General features: G+C 43.3%; 1 protein-coding gene across 2 annotated transcripts in view; it reads left to right on the top strand.

Annotated features, from left to right (window-relative positions):
• The first annotated feature begins 660 nt into the window (after nucleotides 1–660).
• The window catches only part of LOC126187540 (UDP-glucose 6-dehydrogenase), a 104,232-nt gene continuing 83,199 nt past the window's right edge, over nucleotides 661–21,693 (top strand). For both annotated transcript variants that reach the window (XM_049928687.1, XM_049928688.1), the window contains exons 1-3: nucleotides 661–824; nucleotides 947–1,106; nucleotides 8,625–8,762. In XM_049928687.1, coding sequence (XP_049784644.1) covers nucleotides 948–1,106; nucleotides 8,625–8,762 — 297 coding nt within the window. In that variant the 5' untranslated portion in view covers nucleotides 661–824; nucleotide 947. The remainder of the gene's footprint in view (nucleotides 825–946; nucleotides 1,107–8,624; nucleotides 8,763–21,693) is intronic.

Here is a 21,693-nt window from a genome sequence, read left to right as displayed (position 1 = left end):
CAGCAGATGTCCTGAATGTGCAGCAATGAAGAGCAAAACTATGTTTCATATTATAAGTTATCTAGAGCAAGTTTTGTGTAAATCAAAAACTAGTGTGCAAAAGGACCAAACGAATGAGGCAGTACAGTTGTAAAGACACAGACTCCATATTCGGGAGGACAGTGTTTGCTCTATCCAGACATCTAATTTAGGTTTTCCTAAATAATTTCAAGTAAATGCTGGGATGGTTCCTTCATCAAGGCCACGACGACCAGCCACCCCATCTTCATAAAAGCATACTTATATATTCTGCGTTTATATATTTCTCAGCTAATTATTTTTATCTTATTTGAATGGCAGATCCTGTATCATTGTAAGATGATACCTGGATGACTAAATAAATGTTCGTACCCGTGCGCTTTCAAATAAAAATAAATGTGTACCGTAACAGAATACAGAATTTCCAGCTAGATATAAGATCAAGTATGCGAGTGCGAAAATCCGTCAAACAAACACGCGTAATACCGCTTTTGCTGGAAACTGGCGTCTAAACTTGGAGTTAAACCGAAGCGACTCGAAGATTGTTATTTTAAATACCGCGCGCTTCTGTTTCGGTCGGTGTAGTGGGGGGCGAAGAGAGAGAGTGTCATCTGGCGTCTCTTCAAAACACACGGCTTCGCTCCTGTAGAATCAGTGTGCATGTAACAAGGAGCGGAGACGGTGTGCGTGGAAGTGGGTGTGTGACGTGAGATTCGCTGGGTGCTTTTTCGCATCCGATCTCGCAAAGCAATAGTAAACGGTAGTTAATTTATTTAATTTAGTGCGACGGTACACATATTAGGCAGGTGAGCGAGAAGTCTTACCGTCAGCATTACTCAGAAGAAAAGGATTTTGTTTAATTGTCAGACATTTCTTAATTGCCTGTGTGTAAATTGAGAACTATTCTAATTTCCGCACCTATTAACAGCATGGTTATCAACAAAATTTGTTGCATTGGTGCCGGGTACGTTGGTGGACCCACTTGCAGTGTTATAGCGTTGAAATGTCCAAAAATCAGAGTTACTGTAGTTGACAAAAGCACGGAGAGAATAGCGCAATGGAATTCAGAGAAATTACCAATATATGAGGTAACTTCAAAATTTTAATGTTTTTTGTTAAGCTGTAGCATTTGAGATGTGTGCGCTGATATTTATATAACCTAATTTTCTCACAAACATATTTTGTTTATTATCCATAATTAAATGTAATAAAATTTCTTAGATGCATCCTTACAGGCCATGTTCGGTTCCCTATAAAAAAAATAAATCGCCATTCTTCTATTATGATACGTTCATTCTATGTAAACGTGCTCCAAATTTCGTGTTACTCATTAGTTTACACAGAAAAAGATCCCCGATTAGTATGATTGCCATTTTTCAGGTGCAAAAGTACTATGATGCTATCGTTGTTATAGTTTGAAGCAGTAAATAACAGTTGGCTGCTTCCTCCAAGATCCCCAACATTGCTACTCCTTAAAATCCCACAGAAGAGGAACTACAAACTTATTTGTATTATTGTCAGACAATAAAATTGATGCCCTGTAATTGAAAATCTGTTTCAGTACCCAAACACACTAACAGCTGAACATTCAGTTGCAGTGTTTTGTAGTTGGAATGTAAATCAGAAACTGATTTTCAAAAGTAAGTGTAGGATGCACAAGGGAAACTTTGATCATTCATGTTTGGGCTGTTGTCACTGACATTATTTCTTTGTGTGGATTTTCAGTCTTTCCAACTCATTTGGTTAACTGAGTTGTTATTCTCTGAAACTGAAATGAGGGGAAAGATTTTGTTCCAATATAAAGTGCCACTGTTTTGTTTCCTTAAAATTTCTGTTGCATTTCACATGACTATATTTGTTAAAGAACTAGTACTTTAGGATGCATATTTAATTCTATTTTTGAGATTGTGCTCTTGAAGAAATGCTAGTCCCAAGTCAATGTCTTACAATTCTGATAACTTTTCAATGACTGAAAACATGCTTGTCCTACAATTTCCATTGGGCTGGTTGATCAGAAGAATTAGAGTAACGACTACTGCTGTAGGTGCCTACAATGGTTTTTGGAATAGTGTAATTCTTATAAACTTTTTTATTAGAAAGATTATGAAAAACAGCTAACCCACTTGTATGTTGCTTGCTAGATATTTTTGTCTCCTGTTTAGGTAATCTTCAGAGCAACTATTACTATTTTTCTTTTCTTTCCTACCAAACTAATGTTAATTTGACAATCCTCACAAATACACTAATCACACGGTCACATCACGCCAACTTCTAATAATGTGTAGGGTAGTGCTTAGTTGAAAATAATATTGTAATTGACTATTTTTATGTGAACTTTTCTGTTGTCAGCAGTGTAGATAAATATGTACAATGTGCCAATGTGCTTTATTGTAGCTGATCTGCAACAAGAAATAATTCTCTGTTGTTGAAAGGACGGACCAACTCTGAGTTTCATATTATTGTAACTGTGATTAGATTGAAATTCTTAATAGCAGGCGAGTGCTAAAAAACAAGTTTCAGAATGGGAGTCATACTGGGTGTTGGGGAACATAATGATGATGATGTGGCAGGTGATTCCATATGTATGCAAGTGGAAGGAGAACAGATCACTGAGATCTTAGTTTTGTGTGTATGTATTAACTTTTTAAATATAGGTTGTGATAACACTAATCTGTAATGTAGCTCAAAGTCTAGATTAGGTTGGAAAGTGACAATTTGGTTGGCAAAGCTAGCAAAGGTGAATACGAAATTTTTGATTTGGTGAGATACTGATATGTCGTGCCACCGGAGGTCTAGGCTAGGTTGGAATGTGACAGTTTGTTTGTGAGCAGGCAAAGTGATATATTGAACACAGCACCGAGCGGGGTGGCGCAGTGGTTAGACACTGGACTCGCATTCGGAAGGACGACGGTTCAATCCCGCATCCGGCCATCCTGATTTAGGTTTTCTGTGATTTCCCTAAATCACTCCAGGCAAATGCCGGGATGGTTCCTCTGAAAGGGCACGGCCGACTTCCTTCCCAATCCGATGAGACCGATGACCACGCTATCTGGTCTCCTTCCCCAAACCAACCAACAACCAACTTGAACACAGCAGTTAATGTGGAGCAGTCACAAAGGTACGAACAGAAGGGTTGAAGAAGATCAAAGTTATTACAATGGTTAGAACAGCAAATTGCTATGTAAATGAGATGAGAGTTATGCTTAGGATGGTCATAATTTTCCTGGTGAGTAAGTTTCATGATTTATTTCATGTGCTTGTAAAAAAATACAAACTGAACTGTAGGCATCTACTGTGAACCAGTCTAATAAGGTGTGGAGGCATTGATGTGAATGACATTGCATATGTGTAGCAAGTTAACAACTGTCACATTTTACATAAGTGTAAATAAACATAATGAAATGCATTTCATCCCTAAAATATTTTTGAAGATTAGATGATGACTATTTAAAATGTTGAAACTGGTTGTCAATAATAAATGTAGATTAATGCGATCTTGGCTGTAAAATGTTTTTTCAGGCTAAATTTAAATCACTCCATACATTTTCTTAGTATGAGAAACTTCAATTAAATATAGCCTAGAGGCTTCTGAAGATGTATTCATATGTAGAATGATAGCTGTTTCCTGTGCAAGTACTGCTGTTTGTGCATTGAAACAATTCAAATCTTCACTGGTTTTCTGCAATTCAACTTTATCGTGAAAGTTGAGAGCGTGATATCATGCCATGAATGGGGCATGCATGTATATCTACCCATGTGTACTTTCATAGTGAGAAACCACACTAAATTGTATTTCTTTTTGGTATGTCATTATCTTTGATCAAATGGGGTCGACAGAAGCGTCCGATCCCACGCGTCGGCTTTGACCCGTGACGTAAGGGTGTTGTGTGTGACGTCATGATGGTGCAAAGTTTGGTTTGAGTGTGGCTGTCTCCAGTTCTGTTTTATCTTATTTTATTTACTTTTCTGATCTGTTCGTTCTATCTCGTGAGATTTTTTAAAATTTAAAAACACTTATTACTTATTTTAATTATCTGTTTCCTCGAATTTCTGTTTTAGTTTATTATATTTATCTTTCTGATCTGTTCGTTCTATCCCGCGAGATTTTTTTTTTTTTTAAAGACGAAAAACACTAATCAGCTACTGAAGCATCTTTATCTTCTATGGGTTGCAGGGGTTACGACCCCTGGGGAGGTGGGTGGGTATTCATGCATGGCTGTCTTCACTTACACGTTGTAGCTACGCAAGGCGTCTAAATTTGTTTATATTTAGTTTGCCCCCCTCCCAAAACACCCCATTTCCCGCGCTTGTCCCATTAGTGTCATTAGGCTTCTTGTGGAAAGTGTGTGTGTTTGTTTTTGTTTCCGCCATATTTGTGACGTCATGGGTCAAAGCAGACGGGTGGGATCGGACGCTTCCGTATTTTCATCAAATGAAGCTACCAATACCAGATGCTGGCTTAGTCCCATGACATGATGCCGGAGTGGCCGAGCGGTTCTAGGCGCTCCAGTCTGGAACCGCGCGACCGCTACGGTCACAGGTTCGAATCCTGCCTTGGGCATGGATGTGTGTGATGTCCTTAGGTTAGTTAGGTTTAAGTAGTTCTAAGTCTAGGGGACTGATGACCTCAGAAGTTAAGTCCCATAGTGCTCAGAGCCATTTGAACCATGACATGATGATGATGTGCCATTTAATGACAATTCTTCTTCATGTGCCGTCTCCTCTAAGAAGGTTGGCTGTCATCATGGCAATTTCTGATCTTGATTTGGCTGATCTAAGGAGTTCTGACGTTGAGCAGTTGTACCAATTTTTTAAATTGTCAATCCAGGATGTCCGTCTTCTACCCCTCGTTCTCTTCCCACAAATTTTCCCTTCTAGTATTATTTGCAATATTTTGTAATTTACTCCCCTAATAACATGGCCTAAATATTGTAGCTTCCTTACTTTAATAGTTTTAATTAATTCTTTTTCCTTTCCCATTCTTCTTAGGACATCTTGATTAGTAATCCTCGACACCCAACTAATTCTAAGTATTCTTCTATATGCCCACATTTCAAAAGCTTCTAAACTGTTCATGTCCTTCTTTTTCAATGTCCACGCTTCCATTCCGTATAGTAATTTTGAGAATACATAGCATCTTAGCAACCTCATTTTTGTGTTTAAACAAATGTCTCTCGAACAGAATGCATTTTTCATCTTATTAAAGATACTTCTGGCCTGTCCTATTCTCGATTTAATTTCTTCTGAGCTTTCAATCTCCTCATTTACAATTGTTCCGAGATATTTAAATTTACGTACTTGATCGACTCTTTCCCTATTGATTGTAAGATTTTCTTGTTGGTGTGTTTTAGATATCACCATGAACTTAGTCTTGCTTACGTTAAGAGTCAAGCCAAATTCTTCACTTTTTTCTGCGACTTTGTCAAGAAGTAATTGTAGATCTTTGAGGTTTCCAGCTAGTAGTGCAGTGTCATCAGCAAACCTAACATTGTTAATGTTTAGCCCATTCACTTTAATGCCAGCTATTTCATCTGATAGAGCTGCCTGGAATATGTCTTCTGAATACATATTAAACAATAAGGGTGAGAGAACGCAACCTTGTCTCACACCCCTCTTTATTTCTATATTTATTTTATTTTTTATTTATGCATTTATTTTACCTGGCAAGATTAGGGCCTTCAGGCCCTCTCTTACACCTAACCAGGCATACTCAGGTTCAACAAATTTCAGTTTCTACAGAACATTAAGGACATATAACATGTTATACAGTATTAATGTTACAGAAAAAAATTAGAGACTATAAAAGTACTACAATGATAATTATAACAATCAAAAAGTAATTATAATAATCAAGAATAATAATAATAGTAATGACTATGTATAGGAAAGTGAACATATTTTTTCTTTTATGAATGTCAGTCCTATTGCTAGTTGGGAATTTTCTCGTTATATTCTTGCAGCTTGTGAGTTATTCTCATCAAGCAGAGACATAAGACGATAGAATGGGGTGAAAGAGATATAGAAAAGGTAGATAAGTTAGAGGAGGAGAAATAGAGTGGTAAAATTCGAAGCTATGATGGAGAGGAGAAAGAAAAAGATGAGAGGGGCACGACAATGGTGGCTATACCGTCCCTAATATGTAAGTCTTGAGTTCCCTCTTGAATGTTAAGTGGTTCTGGATAAGACGCAGATCACAGGGGAGCGCGTTCCATAGTCGTATGGCTGAGATGGAGAATGACACAGAGAAAGATTTTGTGTTATGTAAAGGTACAGCCAAGATGCTAGATGTATCCGATCTGGTATTGCGGTTGTGGAATGATGATAGGTGTTTAATATGAGAAGATAAGTATTGGGGGCACCAGTGGCTAAGAAATCGTTGAAGTAAGCACATCGTGTGGAGATCGCGTGCCTTATGTGGGCGTATCCAACCTAGCTGGGAGTATGAAGGACTGATATGATCATACAACCGTATATTGCATACGTATCTAACGCAAGCATTCATCACTAGCTCATATCATTCGATAACTCATTTTCTACCTTCACGGTTGCGGTTTGATTGTAGTAGAGGTTATATATAATGCGGATGTCTTTCTTATCAAGTGTTTTCTTTTCTAACAATTCTATGAGATGATCATGACGAACTTTGTCAAATGCTTTATTATAATCCAGGAAGCACACATATAGTGGCTGATTAACCTCCATACATCGTTGCGCTAATATGTTAAAAGCAAACAATGCTTCTCTTGTACCGAGGGAACTTCTAAAACCGAATTGTGTTTCACTTATACCTTCTTCTACTTTTTTGTATATTTGTTGGTGTATAACTTTTAGAAATATCTTTAAGGTGTGACTCATTAAGCTTATTGTACGGTGATCATTACAAGTTTTGGCATTAGCCTTTTTGGGTAATGTAACAAAGGTAGATGTCAACCAATCCCTAGGAATAATTCCCGAATTATAAATATCATTAAACAATTGTACAAATATATCTATATGGTCTATTCCTATGAGTTTCAGGATGTCATTTGGTATCTTATCCGGTCCAGGGGCTTTTCCTGTCTTTGATTTGTTGATAACATGTAATATTTCTTCTTTCGATATGCTTGGTCCTCGTTCTCCGATCATGTTATCATAAAATTTTTGATCTTTTCTTGTATCTTCAAATAGTTCTTTGACATATTCTGTCCACCTGTCCAGTTTACCTTTAACATCAGGAATTATTTTGTCATTTTTATCTAACAATAAACTTGTACTTTTCTTTTTATTAAGTCCAGCTAAATCTTTAACTTTTTTGTGTAAGTTGAAACTATCATGTCTTGTTTCATAACTCTCAATTTCAGAGCATTGTTCCTATGACAATATGTATTTGCAAATAGGAAGAGCACAAAATACTGACTTTTTAGTCTTTATATTACTTTTTGGTATGTTGGTTGTGGGACAGAATGATTTGTCCTGAGCTTGAGGGGTATAGTAGAGGTTGAATTGGTGAAGTGGTATCACAAGCTTCAGTTAATTATCTGTTGTCTTTATCCCATTATTCACATGCCACACAGGATTTTCCAGGATCAAAATAATCTTATCAGTTGAAAAGGGACCATTGAATTGGCAACAGAGTAATGTGAAGTTCCCAGTTGATACATCTTCGGTGTTTTCATCCTGTTTTGGCTATGTCTGTATTTCTAATTAATAGACTATGCTAAACTGCAGAACTCTAAAAATTGCCAGGCTTTGAGTGGCCAAGAGATGAGTTGGGTCAAAGACATAACATCCTCGGATTTGTTACTCACACTAAGATTATGGATGAAGCACAGCTGTTAAGTTTTACTGGCTTTTTTATATCTTGGAGTCATCTCAAATTATCAGCCTAGTAACACCACTATAGAGATGCAACATTTCAAAATGTTTGTTACTTACAAATGAGAAGTACCTTGCTTCTCATAACATTGTATTGTCATTGGTAATGCTTGGTCAACAGCTTAGGTTGAGAGATGGAATAGTATGTTCTCATATATAGACCATTGTACAATTGCAACTTCCCAAAACTTGACCTTCTGCTCAAACATCCAGTTCCAAGCAAAATCACTGTGGACAATGATTCTTGTACCAGCATCACGCTTAGCTAACTTGGAATGTCAAATTGGTTTAGACATTTATCTACATAAGAGAGTTAGCTATAAGTCTAGTGGTAAGTGTAAGAATGTTAATGTTGTTTGCAAAGTTTATATTACTTCCTGTTCAAATGCTTTCAGAAATAAATGACGAAAACTGCCATATTTTTTCCCTTTTTATTCTACTTAGTATCATTAGTGCCTCCCCCTCCTGTCTCTGTCTGTTTCTCGATGGTCCAGGGCATTACTTAACATTATACTAATGCAACGTAATGCATAGACTAATTGTGTCACATTAAAATCTTTGCAGCAGATGTAGCATATTACTGGAGTGCATTCTTCAAAATAACTTTTTCTGTTTCGAATCTAGCAGAAAAAATTAGTTTGAAGAATTAAATGGAGGAGGAACTGTTATGTAACAAAAAAATGTTCTCAATCTTGTTTGTGAGTTGTACATATGGATGTTAAAGGTATTCCATTTCTTTTATTATTTTACAGCCTGGTCTAGATGATGTTGTAAAGGAATGCAGAGGACGCAATCTGTTTTTCTCCACTGACATTGAAACTGCTATCAAAGAAGCAGACCTAATATTTATTTCAGTGAACACACCTACAAAGACATTTGGAAATGGAAAGGTAAGATTCCTATTTTACAATTAGTAGTCATAAATATTGTCCCCACTCAGTTGGTTGCAATTGCCTTTTTGTCCAATCACAAATCTTCTTTGAGTGTTTTACAAGTGTTTGGTTTTGCAGCCAAACTATCAGTTTACGTATACTGTATTTTGATAACTTACATTATCTCAGATGTTAAATACAGATTGTGATGCTTGCTCTTTTTACTTGAACCAAATGGTATGGGAGTGATATGTTTCATAGAACACTCAGTTTTGATAAGCTACACCAGAAGAAGAATGGACTACTGTGTGCACTGATCTTCTTTCATGAGGTTTTGGGACAAACAGGTATACCAGTGTACGTAAAAATGTAGCATTATGTCAACACTCTAACAGCCAACAGGATAAAATGTGCCAGGCTGGCACTAACCAAAGAAAGGATTGGGGAGAAAGAATGGATACTTTTTCTCCATCTCCAAATGTTAGCCATATCCCTTGTAAAATTCATGTGAATGGATTGGAGGGAATGTACAAACAGAAACCTGGCACTACAAGACTGCTGCCCAAGTGAAGTTATATTTAGACAGTCTGCGAAAGAAGCTAAGGCAAGAAACAGTCAGCCCAACAGAGAAGTATGTAAATGACAAAGCACTGCATATGCTGTGCAAAGGACTAAACTTTGTGGGACTTCAAAAGCACCAGTAGTAACACATGATACATGGTCCTGTCACATTAACACTATCACCATCTATGTTGGATGTCAACAGACAATGACGACTCATAGATGGCAAATGGCAGCACTAGCAGTGGAGTACATATAAAGGTTATCAGGGGGATATGGAAAACAGTGCATTCTTTGTCATAATGTGTAATGTGATTGACCCGACAGCTAAAGGGACATGATCATTGGCTTTTGGGCCTAAGGTGGAAGAGTATCCAAAATGTCTAATTTTATGAACTGCCTTTGTACCGGCATGTTTAATGCATACTGTGGACAGCAAAATGTGCAACTGATGAGCAACTAACTGCACAGATGAACCAAGGGGCTAGGAATAGTGTCTCCTCAATGACCATTCAGCAAGTGTTGGTGCATATGGGCCTCCACAGCAAGCACCTGGTTCAGGCACCAATACTGACTGCTGTTCGTTGGCGATGCAGGTGGAATTTGCATGCCAGTATCACAACTGGATGTCCACTGAGTGGCGACAGGTGGCCACTTCATATGAACCATGTTTTATGCACCATTGGACAGATGGCTGTTGGCGTTTATGGCATGAAAAGTCTGAAAGCAAACACGCTGCAACAATCTTTGGAAGGATCCGGGAAGACGGAGGGCATTCATTGTGTGATTTCATCATTCTGAAAAGGACATTGGATCAACACAGTTATGCATCCATCCTCAGGCACTGTGTCCACCCCTACCTGCAGTTTGCTCTTTCGTGGCACAATGGCATGTACCTGCAGGACAGCGCAACATGTCACACAGCTAGCAATGTTCACGTGTAATTCAAAGGGCACCAGGATCTAGGTCTACATCATACTTTGCAAGCCCCAGAAGTACCCTCTGTCGCACACCAACTGATCCCCCTTCACCTGTTCCACTCGCAAATGGTGTGAGGGAAGAGTGCTTGCCGTTAAGCCTCTGTATTATCTCTAATTTCTCCAGTTTTCTCTTTATGGTCATTTCACGAGATGTATGTGGAAGGATTTCTTCTCCTATGTATGTGCAATAAATAACATTTATTCACATTCAGTGTCAACTGCCAGAGCCTGCTCTATTCATCAATACCTTGCACGTCATTCTGCAATTCGATAATGTCATCTGGCATTGCTACTTTCCTGTAGACAGTCCTATCATCTGTGAGCAGTCTTAAAGAGCTTCTGACCTGTTCCACTAGGTCATTTATATACACTGTAAACAGTAATGGTCCTATTACACATCCTTAGGGCAACACGTTGAGTTCTGTCTGCAAGGAATTCTTGAATCCATTCGTAAATCTGGTCCAACATTTGTTAAGCCCATATTTTTTTCACCAACCAGCAGTGTGGGATGGTGTTAATGCCTTTCTGAAGTCAAGGAACACATTGTCAACCTGAGTGCCATTGTCAATAGACTATGGATCTCATGGAGAAACAGAGTGAACTGAGTTTTGCAAGATCTCTGTTTACAGAATCCATATTGATTTTTTATGGAGGAGATTTTTATTTTCCAGAAGTGTCATAATTATTGAGCATAAAACATGTTTGTAATTCTAAAACAGATTGTCAACAATATAGGCCTATAATTACATGCATCTGTCCTAAGGCCCTTCTTGAAAATGGAGCTGACCTGTACCTTTATCTGATCGATAGGTACCCTTCGTTACACCGGCGATCTACGATAAACTGCTGCTAGAAGGGGAGCAAATTCTTTTGCATGATCTTTGCAGAATCTTATAGGTATCTCATCTGCTCCTGATGTCCGCCTTCATAGCTCAGTGGTCAGCATGGTAGAATGCCATGCGAGGGGCCTGGGTTTGATTCCCAGCTGGGTCAGAGATTTGCTCCACTCAGGTACTGGGTGTTCTGTTATCTTCATCATCATGTCATCCTCAGCGACAAGCAAGTCACTGAAGTGGCACCAACTAAAAAGACTTGCACCAGGCGACAGATCTAGGTGATGGGAGGCCCTCGCCCATTTGATTTCATCTGCTCCTGATGCCTTTCCTCTTCTAAGTGACTGTAATTGCTTTTCTAATCCACAGTTGGTTATCTCAATATCTGCCATATCGATGTCCATTTGGTGATTGACAAGAGGGACCCTGTTACAGTCTTCCATGGTGAAAGCATTTTAGAAGACCAAATTCAGCATTTCAGGCTTCTCTCTGTTATCTTCCGTTTTAGTGCCAGTATGGTCACGGAGTGAATGAATAGAGGATTTTGAATTACTTATTGATTTTTACATAAGATCAAAGCCTCTTACGGTTTTTACTCGGATCGGTTGCCAAAATTTTACTTGCAGAGCCATTGACCGCTTCTCTCGTTGCTGACCTCATACTCATTTTAGCTTCATTCAGTTTTTGTCTGTCAATGAGGTTTTGACTTATCTTGAAAGAGTGATGAAGCTCTCTTTGTTTATGTATCAGTTTTCTAACATGGCTATTAACAATTATGGATCTTCCCAATCCCTTAAAAACATGCTCAGAACATACTTGTCTAAGGGATATTAAACAGTGCTTTTGAATTTTTTCCATTTGTGCCTCACATCTTTGTCTTCATCACTGAATATTTGTTGCTGCCTACTCAGATACTCTGCAGTTTTTATCCTGTCACTCTTGCTAAGCAAAAATATCTTCCTACCTTTCTTAACATTCCTTGTAAAACCTGTGCTCATAGTTGCCATCACAGCCTTATGGACACTGATACCTTACTCTGTCTTAAGTGATTTGGTAGGTTCAAGTCTGTCTGTTGCTAGGAGGCCTAAGACTCACAAAATGGTTCTCTACCCATCTGCTCAAAGTACTTTTTGAACATGATATTCAAATAATGTCACACAAATCCTAGTCAATGACACTAGTTTTGATAGCATGACTCTCTCACTGTATACCTGGCAAGTTGAAGTCACCCCCCATTACTACAGCATGATCGAGGAAATTATTAATGATATTCTGCAAGTTCTCTCTGAAATGCTTTACAACTACAGCACTCTATGCAAGCATCCAATGGCCACTTTTGGCTGACTTATGATGCTTAACTTCACCCAGATTAATTCACATTCGGAATCAATAATGATCTGTCTAGATATTACTGAGTTCTTTACTGCAATAAATGTGCTATCACCATTGACAACTAACTTATGATAAAATATTCCAATCTGAAACCAGGTTTTTGTTGCTATTCAACCCCCACCCTTCCCTCCCCAGGGAGCCCACGGTTCTTTCGTGAGTTCGAGCATGGGACCCCAAGCTGTTGCAGCCTCTTCTTCTCTGCACCCCTCCCTCCCCATCCTCGCTCCTTTCCTGCTGCCCCCCTACTTCCCCTCCTTCAGTGCTCTTAGTTATGTCGACCTGGCGACCCATGTGGTTTTCCATATTTCTTGTGGTTTCGTTTCTCTTGCCTTTTCTCTTTCATCATTTTTGGTGTTTTTGGGTACCCCCTAGGTGTTTGACCTCCACTTCTAAATCTTATGTCCTTAGTGTGAGTCATTGGGAAAGAACTTCCTCCGTAGCATCTACAGTGTGGATTTGTCGCTCCCCCCCCCCCCCCTTCCCCCCATCCTTCCCTACCTAACTACCCTTCGCCCTGCTAGGTCACCAGCACGTGCAGCTAGTCTGTATGGTGGGGCTGTTATGTTATCATCTGGCTGATCCTACTGACAACACAGGGCTCACACTACTGATGCCCGAGCTGTTGCCTTCCCATATGTGCCAAGGAGTGGTTGCTTGTCATCCAGGAGCATCATAATTACTGGCAATGGCCACCATGCCAGATGGCCTTTGCTGTGGTGGGTGGCGCCCATGAGGAGAGGCTCTGAGCAGAGTGGGTTGTTATCGGGCTAGATGCTTGGCACATGAAGCATATCAAGCTGCAAAAATCTGTCCATTCTCAAACTGCCATCTCTTCTATTGGTAACGGATCATTGAATTCTGCTTCTTATGACTCTGCAATCTTCCCTTCTCTGGCTACCCTGTGGGAGGAGGGCTGGGCTTGCATTTGGGATGAAACATTTTCCCCGGTACCTGGTCTGTACTAGGATGGATGGGCACACATTCACTGCCACAAAGCCATTGTTTTTTGTGAAGAATATTGAGGACAAGTTTGGTGAACTGAAGTCTCTCAGTAAGATGCATCCAGTCTGCTGCTCTCTGTGCTTGAGATCATCTTGGCAATGTCCCAGAGTCTCACCAGTCTTTGAATATGGCCCAGGAAGTGATTTTTCATAGGGATCTCATCCTTCAAACTGATCAGGAACTTTGGGCTGAAGTGGGCGGGAGCGATGCACCGTTCATTTTGCTCAACATGTGCAGAAGGATAGTAAAGACAACTGTGCTGACACTGGCGCCTTTATTCTGGCCTTCTTGGGAGATACCATCCCAGAACTGATCAACATTTTGTGCTATCAATGTGACATAAAGCTGTATGCCCCGCTACCCATGATGCTGCCAGTGCTTGTGTTTTGGTCATGTTTTCCTGCTGTGTGGAGGCTGTGGACACCCACCCTTGTTTGGTGCCACTGGTGGTAGGGTTCCCTCCTTCAGCAACTCCCCCCCTCCCTTCCTCCTCGTTGGGGATTTTAATTTCCATCACCCTGTGCGGAGCTGTGCTTAGTCATCTAGATGGGGGCCCCTCACTGACAAGTTTCTTGCAGGCCACAACCTATGCCTTCTTAATGATGGTTCCCCTTCCCATTTTAGTGCTGCAAGTAGCACTTTCTCTGCCACTGATCTTCCGCTCTCTTCCCCATCCCTTCTTCCTTCCTTACACTGGTTACCAGAGGATGACCCCTGTGACAGTGACCAGTTTCTGTTGATTCTCTTCCTCCCTTCCTGCCTCCCAATGACTCGGTTACCCCCCTGGGCTTTCTATCATGCTGATTGGCCTCTATATACCTCGTAGCTCATGTTTCCATCGTCTTTGTCAGGTTGCATTGGTGAAGTCATCTGCGATCTGTGCAGTAAGATGATCCATGCTGCCGGCATTTCCATTCTCTGCTTGTTGGCCCCCATTTGCCATTGGTCAGTTCTGTGGTGGAGCGACTGCTACCTGTGGTTGTCATCATGTTTTGCGACACGTAAGTGACACCCATCCTCTGCCGGTCTTATGACCTTGTGCCAAAGCCAGTTACTTCATCAAACAGAGCAAACTGGTGTGATGGGAATGCTATGTCTCCTCTCTGGGTTCTTCTGTCTCTTCATCATGGCCTCCTGCAGGTTTGGGGGTTAGAACAGGCCTGAGGTATTCCTGCCTGTTGTAAGAGGCGACTAAAAGGAGTCTCACAGGCTTTGGCCTTTATGTGATGGTCCCCTGTCGGATTTGACCTCCATCTTTCTAAATTTTCCCGAACAACGAACCAACGGGGGAAGGGTGCCTTACATGGTGCATCATGTCCATTGTGCATTGAGATCTTTAGCCCACTTTCTCGTTGTCACATTTCAGTCCCACTCATTCTCCATCTCTTGGGTGAGGACACCTTCCTGGGTGACACCTTCCTGGGTGTGTTTTCCACCATGCACTGTGCAGTGTCACTTTTTGCTCCAATGATGACCATGGATTTCTTAGTACCTCATATCCAGCATGGTAGCCAATCCCTTGTGGTGGGGCCGCCATGTACCCTGTAGGTTGTAGCCCCCTGACAACACAGGGATCACTCTGCTGAAGCCTGTGCTGTTCACTCCCCACATATGCCATGGAGTAGATGCCCATCTCCCTGCAATGGCCATCCTGCCAGGTGGCCCTTGCTGAGACTGGGTGGTGCCCGTGGGGAGGGTCCCTGGTCAGAGTAGGTTGGATCAGTGGCGGATGACATGCCATGAAGCATAGTACGTCATCTCTTGCTGGTGATCTGCCGCCAGCACTCTCCAAGTGGGCAAAGTCTAACTTCAGTGCTAAGAAGTATGACACCAAATTGTTCCCCTCCCTGGCCACACCATGGGAGGAACGCCAGGCTAAGGATGGCAGTGAAGCTTATTCGCCCCAGTACCTCGTATGTATGAGAGTTGATGAAAAATCTTTCATGTCCATGAAGCCTCAGTTTTTTGTGGAGCGTTTGGAGGACAAGTTTGAGGAGGTGGAGAGCTTGTCCAAAATGCACTCTGCATCAGTCTTGGTAGAAACAGCATCCTCTGCCCAGTAATGCACATTACTTCCTTGTGCCAAGATGGGGAATGTTTCTGTTACCATCATGCCCCATAAGAGCTGAAATATGGTCCAGGTTAGTATATTCCATAGGGACCTTCTTTTGCAGTCTGATGATGAGCTGTGCACCAATTTAGAGCAGTGAGGTGTTCATTTCGTCATGCGCGTCCATCTGGGTCTGAGGGATAATGAGGTTGCCACCGGTGCCTTCATCTTGGCCTTAGAGAGTGACACATTGCCCGAGAAGGTCAAGGTTATGGTCTGACACTGTGACGTCAAGCCATATATCCCTCCCCTGATGCAGTGCTTTAAGTGTTGGAAGTTCGGCCATATGTCTTCCCCGCTGTACTTCCAGCATCACATGTCAAGATTGTGGATGTCCATCACATCCCAATACTCCATGTGCCCCACCTCCCATCTGTGTCAACTGCAAAGAGCATCATTCACCTTACTTGCCAGACTGCAGGATTTTACAGAAAGAGGAGAAAATCATGGAATATAAGACCCTGGACCAACTGAGCTACACTGAGGCTAAGAGGAAATTTGAGTGCCCACATCCTCTTACACCACCGCTATGAAAACAGTTGTCGCCCCATCAGTTCCTTGCACTCTTGTCACCTCTCAGAATCAGACGACTACACCTGCCTCCTTGATGGTGGGGGCATTTCCCTCCCTGTTGCTCCTGCACCACCTACTTCAGGAGAAACACCACCGCAACCAGGGGGGATGTCAGTCCGCACTTCTTCAGCTCTTCTTACTAGGAAGGGGTCCCTTGGGTCACTCCCTTCCCAAGTTTCTGCTAGTGGGAAAATGACACTCACCAGTGGCTGAAGAGCCCAAAAGCAGCTGGTCGTAGGGCTTCACGCTCATCCTCATTCCTGGAGACTTAATCAGTGAAGTCCTCCCGGCCAGGGAAACATAAGGAGCAGTGAGAGAAATCCAAAATGAAGGTACCCAAGACCAAGGGAATTGCAGTGGCACCCACACCATCGCTACCTATAAGCTCTGCATTTGCGGATAAGGTGGAGATTCTGGCGTCTGCTGAGGACCTAGATCTCACCAGACGCAATGAAACAGACTGCTCAGCAAAAAGTCGGTGGCTGCAGGTGACCCTGAGGCATAAACTACCTCATTGAATGTTTCATGCCTTCCCAGTCTCACGATGACGTCATCCTCCAGTGGAATTGTGACGGCTTTTTCCACCGGCTGCCTGAGCTATGGCAACTGTTAAGCTTTACACCTGCTTTCCGCATTGCCCTCCAGGGAGCCTGGTTCCCGGCAATGCGGACCCCTGCCCTCCGCAGCTGTAAGGGACAGAAGAAACCGTAGTGACTATAATAGTGTCAGGTGGAGTTAGCCTTTATGTCCTAAAGTCAGTCTGTAGTGAAACTGTGCCCCTTCAAACCCCCTCTTGATGCTGTGGCTGTCAGAATAAGGACGATGCAGGAAATAATTGTCTGCAATGTATATCTTCCTCCAGATGGTGCAGTACCTCTGAATTTATTAACTGCACTGATTGATCAACTCTCTAAACCTATCCTACTTTTAGGAGATTTTAATGCCCATAACCCCTTGTGGGGTGGCACTGTGCTTGCTGACCGAGGCAGAGATGTGTAAACTTTACTGTCTCTGTTCAACCTTTACCTCTTAAATACTGGGGCCACCACACATTTCAGTGTGGCTCACAGTAGTTACTCAGCCAATGATTTATCAATTTACAGCCCAGGACTTCTCCCATCTATCCACTGGAGAGCACAGGATGCCTTATGTGGTAGTGACCACTTCGCATCTTCCTGTCACTGCCTCAGCGTCACGCCAATGGATGCCTGCCCATATGGGCTTTAAACAAGGTGGACTGAGAAACTTTCAACTCTGCTGCCACCATTGAATCTCCCCCACACGGTAACATCGATGTGATGGTTGAGCACGTGACTACAACAATCATTTCTGTGGCAGACAACACGATCCCTCCCTCTTTGGGGTGCCCCATGCATAAGGCAGTCCTTAGTGGTAGCCGGAAGTCGTTGAAGTAATTAAGGAGCATTGGCGAACTCTACAGTGGCATAAGCAGCACCCTTCCATGGAGCACCTTGTAGCCTTTAAACAGCTCCATTTTTTGGTTACCAGACCCCAACAGGTGTTCCTGGTGTTAGCATAAAAGGTGTGTTACCTACCGACACAAATGTGATTGCGGAGCACTTTGCTGAGCGTTATGGTTGAGCCTCTGCATCGTAGAATTACCCCCCAGCTTTTTGCACTCTCAAACGGCGGCTAGAAGGGAAAGACCTCTTGTTCACTACACGCCACAGTGAATCCTATAACGCCCCATGTACAGAGTGGGGGCTCCTCAGCACCCTTGTATGTTGCCCCGACACAGCTCCTGGGTCGGATCGGATCCACAGTCAGCTGTGTAACACCTCTCGCCTCACTACAAGCGGCATCTCCTTGTCGTCTTCAACCGGATCTGGTGCGATGACATCTTTCCATCACAATGGCATGAGAGCACTGTAATTCCAGTGCTCAAACCCGATAAGAATCTGCTTGACATGGATAGCTATCGGCCCATTAGCCTCAGTGACATTCTTTGTAAGCTGCTGGAAAGCACGGTGTGTCGGCGGTTGAGTTGGGTTCCAGAGTCAAGTAGTTTCCTGGCCCCATGTCAAGGTGGCTTCCACCAGGGTCACTCTACCACTGATAATCTGGTGTCCCTTGAGTCTGCCATCCAAACAGGCTTTTTCCAACACCTAGTTGCTGTCTTTTTGACTTACGTAAAGCATAAAACATGACCTGGTGACACCATATCCTTGCCACATTGTATGAGTGGGGTCTCTGGGGCCCACTCCCAATTTTTAACCAAAACTTCCTTTCGCTTTGTACTTTCCATGTGCACGTTCGTGCCTCCCATAGTTTCCCCCATCTCCAGGAGAATGGCATCCATCAGGGCTAAGTATTGAGTGTGTGTCTAGTTTTAGTGGCCATTAATGGTCTAGCAGCAGCTGTAGGGCCTTCAGTCTCACCATCTCTGTATGCATATGATTTCTGCATTTCATCCTGCTGCTCCAGTACTGGTGTTGCTAAGCGGCACCTACAGGGAGCCGTCCACAAGTCGCAGTCATGGGCTTTAGCCCACAGCTTCCAGTTTTCAGCCTCCAAGTCATGTGACGTGCACTTCCGTTGTTCATCTGGACCCAGAACTTTACCTTCTTAACAATCCACTCACTGTAGTGGTGACAATTCGATTCTTAGGACTGGTTTTCAACACTCCGTTGATTTGTCTTCCTCATCTTCGTCAGCTTAAGCAGAAGTGCTGGCAGAAACTCAATTCCCCTCCATTGCCTGAGCAACAGCAATTGGGGTACAGATCGCTCTATGCTGCTGCAGCTCTACAGTGCCCTTGTCCAATCCCGAATTGACTATGGGAGTGTGGTTCATGGTTTTGCAGTGCCCTCAGTGTTGCATTTACTCAACCCTATGCACCACTGCAGGGTTTGACTAGCGACAGGAGCTTTTAGTACGAGTCTGGTGACCGGCATACTGGTGGAAGCTGGGCCCTCCATTGCAGATCAGACGTACCCAACTGCTCGCCAGTTACACTGCACACATTTGTAGTTCTTCTGAGGATCCGAATAGCCATCTCCTTTTCCCGCCTGTGGCAATCCATCTCCCGCATTGCCAGCCCAGTTGGGGGCTAACGGTTGCGGTTCACATCTGGTATCTTCTCTCCAAACTGGAGTCCTTCCCTTTACCACCTCCACTTGCAGTCTGTTCACATATGCCTCCGTGGTGTACGCCTTGGCCGCAGCTTTGTCTGAACCTTTTGCATGGCCCTAAGTACTCAGTTAATCCCACCGCTCTTGGCTGTCACTTCCTCTCGATTCTTGATGTGTTCTGGGGGCTCTGACACGGTGTACACCGACTACTTGATGGCTGATGGTCACATAGGCTTTGTGTATGTTCATGGAGGACATGTTGAAAAACATTCCTTGTCAGATGGCTGCAGTGTTTTCACTGCAGAGCTGGCAGCCATATCTCGTGCTCTTGAGAAGATCCACTCATGCCCTGGCATGCCATTTCTCCTGTGTACTGACTCGTTGAGCAGCCTACAAGCTATCAACCAGTGCTACCCTCACCATCCTCTGGTAGCGTCTATCCAGGAGTCCATCTATGCACTGGAGCAGTCCCATCGTTCAGTGGTCTTTGTGTGGACCCCACGACACGTCGGAATCCCAGGCAACGAACTTGCCGACAGGCTGGCCAAACAGGTGATGCGGAAAATGTTACTGGAGATGGGCATCTCCCATGCTGACCTGCGTTCTGTCTTATCCCGCATGGTTTTCCTGCTTTGGGAGATGGAATTGCATAACAGTAACTGGAGTCCTTCCCTTTACCACCTCCACTTGCAGTATGTTCACATATGCCTACATGGTGTACGCCTTGGCCGCAGCTTTGTCTGAACCTTTTGCATGGCCCTAAGTACTCAGTTAATCCCGCCACTCTTCGCTGTCACTTCCTCTCAATTCTTGATGTGTTCTGGGGGCTCTGACACGGTTTACACCGACTACTTGATGGCTGATGGTCACATAGGCTTTGTGTATGTTCATGGAGGACATGTTGAAAAACATTCCTTGTCAGATGGCTGCAACAAACTGTGAGTCATGAAGGAGACTATGGATATGTGGAAGTCTTCCATGTGGTCTTCTCACAGGGAAACAGTTGTCCACTGCCGCCTCCCACTGCTGGTCCGAGGGTAAAAATTGGCCCGAGGTATTCTTGCCTGTCGTAAGAGCGACTAAAAGGAGTTTCATACGTTTCGGCCATTATGTGATGGTCTCCTGTACGGTTTGACCTCCACTCTTCAAAATTTTCCTAAAGAGCGAGCCAATTGGGGAAGGGCACCTTACATAGTGCATTGTGTCCATCTTGCATTGAGATCGTTAGCCCACTTTCTCATAGGCGCATTTCAGTCCCACTCATTCTCCATCTCTTGGGAGAGGACACCTTCCTGGGTGCATTTTCCACCATGCACTCTGCAGTGTCACTTTCTGTAGTGATGTTGACAGTGGACTTCTTTGCACCTGTTATCCAGCACGCTAGCCAGTCTGTGGTGTGGGGATGCCATGTACCCTGTTGGTTGTAGGCCCCTGACCACACAGGGATCACTCTGCTGATGCCTGCGCTGTTAACTCCCACATGTGCCAAGGGGTAGATGTCCATCCCCCTGGGGTATCGGGACTCCCGGCAATGGCCACCCTGCCAGGTGGCTTTTGCTGCAGCTGGGTGGCACCTGTGGGGAGGGCTCCTGGTCGGAGTGGGTGGCGCCAGGGCGGATGACACGCGATGAAGCATAGTCCATCATCTCTTGCTGATGGTGAAACACCAGCAGTCTCTACGCATTCACGAGTTCAATTCAATGCACAAAAGTACAACCCCAAATCGTCCCCCTTCCTGGCCACACCATGGGAGGAACGCCAGGCTAAGGATGGCAGCAGATCTTATTTGCCCCAGTACCTTGTATGTGAGAGAGCTGATGGGGAATCTTTCATGACATTGATGGCTCAGCTTTTTGTTGAGCATTTAGAGGTCAAATTGTGGGAGGTGGAGGGCTTGTCCAAAATGAGATCTGGGTCAGTCTTGATCAAAACAGCATTCTCCGCCCAGTCATGGACGTTACTCACTTGGGACATGCTGAGGGACGTTTCTGTAACAATCACGCCCCATAAAAGGTGAAATATGGCCCAGGGACCTTCTTTTGCAGTCCAATGATGAGCTGCACGCCAATTTAGAGCGGCAAGGTGTACATTTCGTCCAGTGTGTCCACCGGGGTATGAGGGATAATCAGGTTGCCACCGGTGCTTTCATCTTAGCCTTCGAGGGTGATATGTTGCCCGAGAAGGTCAAGTTGATGGTCTACCGCTGTGATGTAAAGCGCTACATCCCTCCGCCAGTGCGGTGCTTTAGGTGCTGGAAGTTCGCCCATATGTCTTCCTGCTGTACTTGCAGCGTCACATATCGAGATTGCTGATGCCCATCACATCCCAATACTCCATGTGCCCCGCCTCCCATCTGTGTCAACTGCGGAAAGCACCATTTGCCTTGCTGTCCAGACTGTAAGATTC

This window comes from Schistocerca cancellata, chromosome 5 (assembly GCF_023864275.1).
Source record: "Schistocerca cancellata isolate TAMUIC-IGC-003103 chromosome 5, iqSchCanc2.1, whole genome shotgun sequence".
Classification (NCBI taxonomy): domain Eukaryota; kingdom Metazoa; phylum Arthropoda; class Insecta; order Orthoptera; family Acrididae; genus Schistocerca; species Schistocerca cancellata.
The sequence above is the reverse complement of the archived record's forward strand: the minus strand, read 5'-3'. Positions and strand labels throughout refer to the sequence as shown.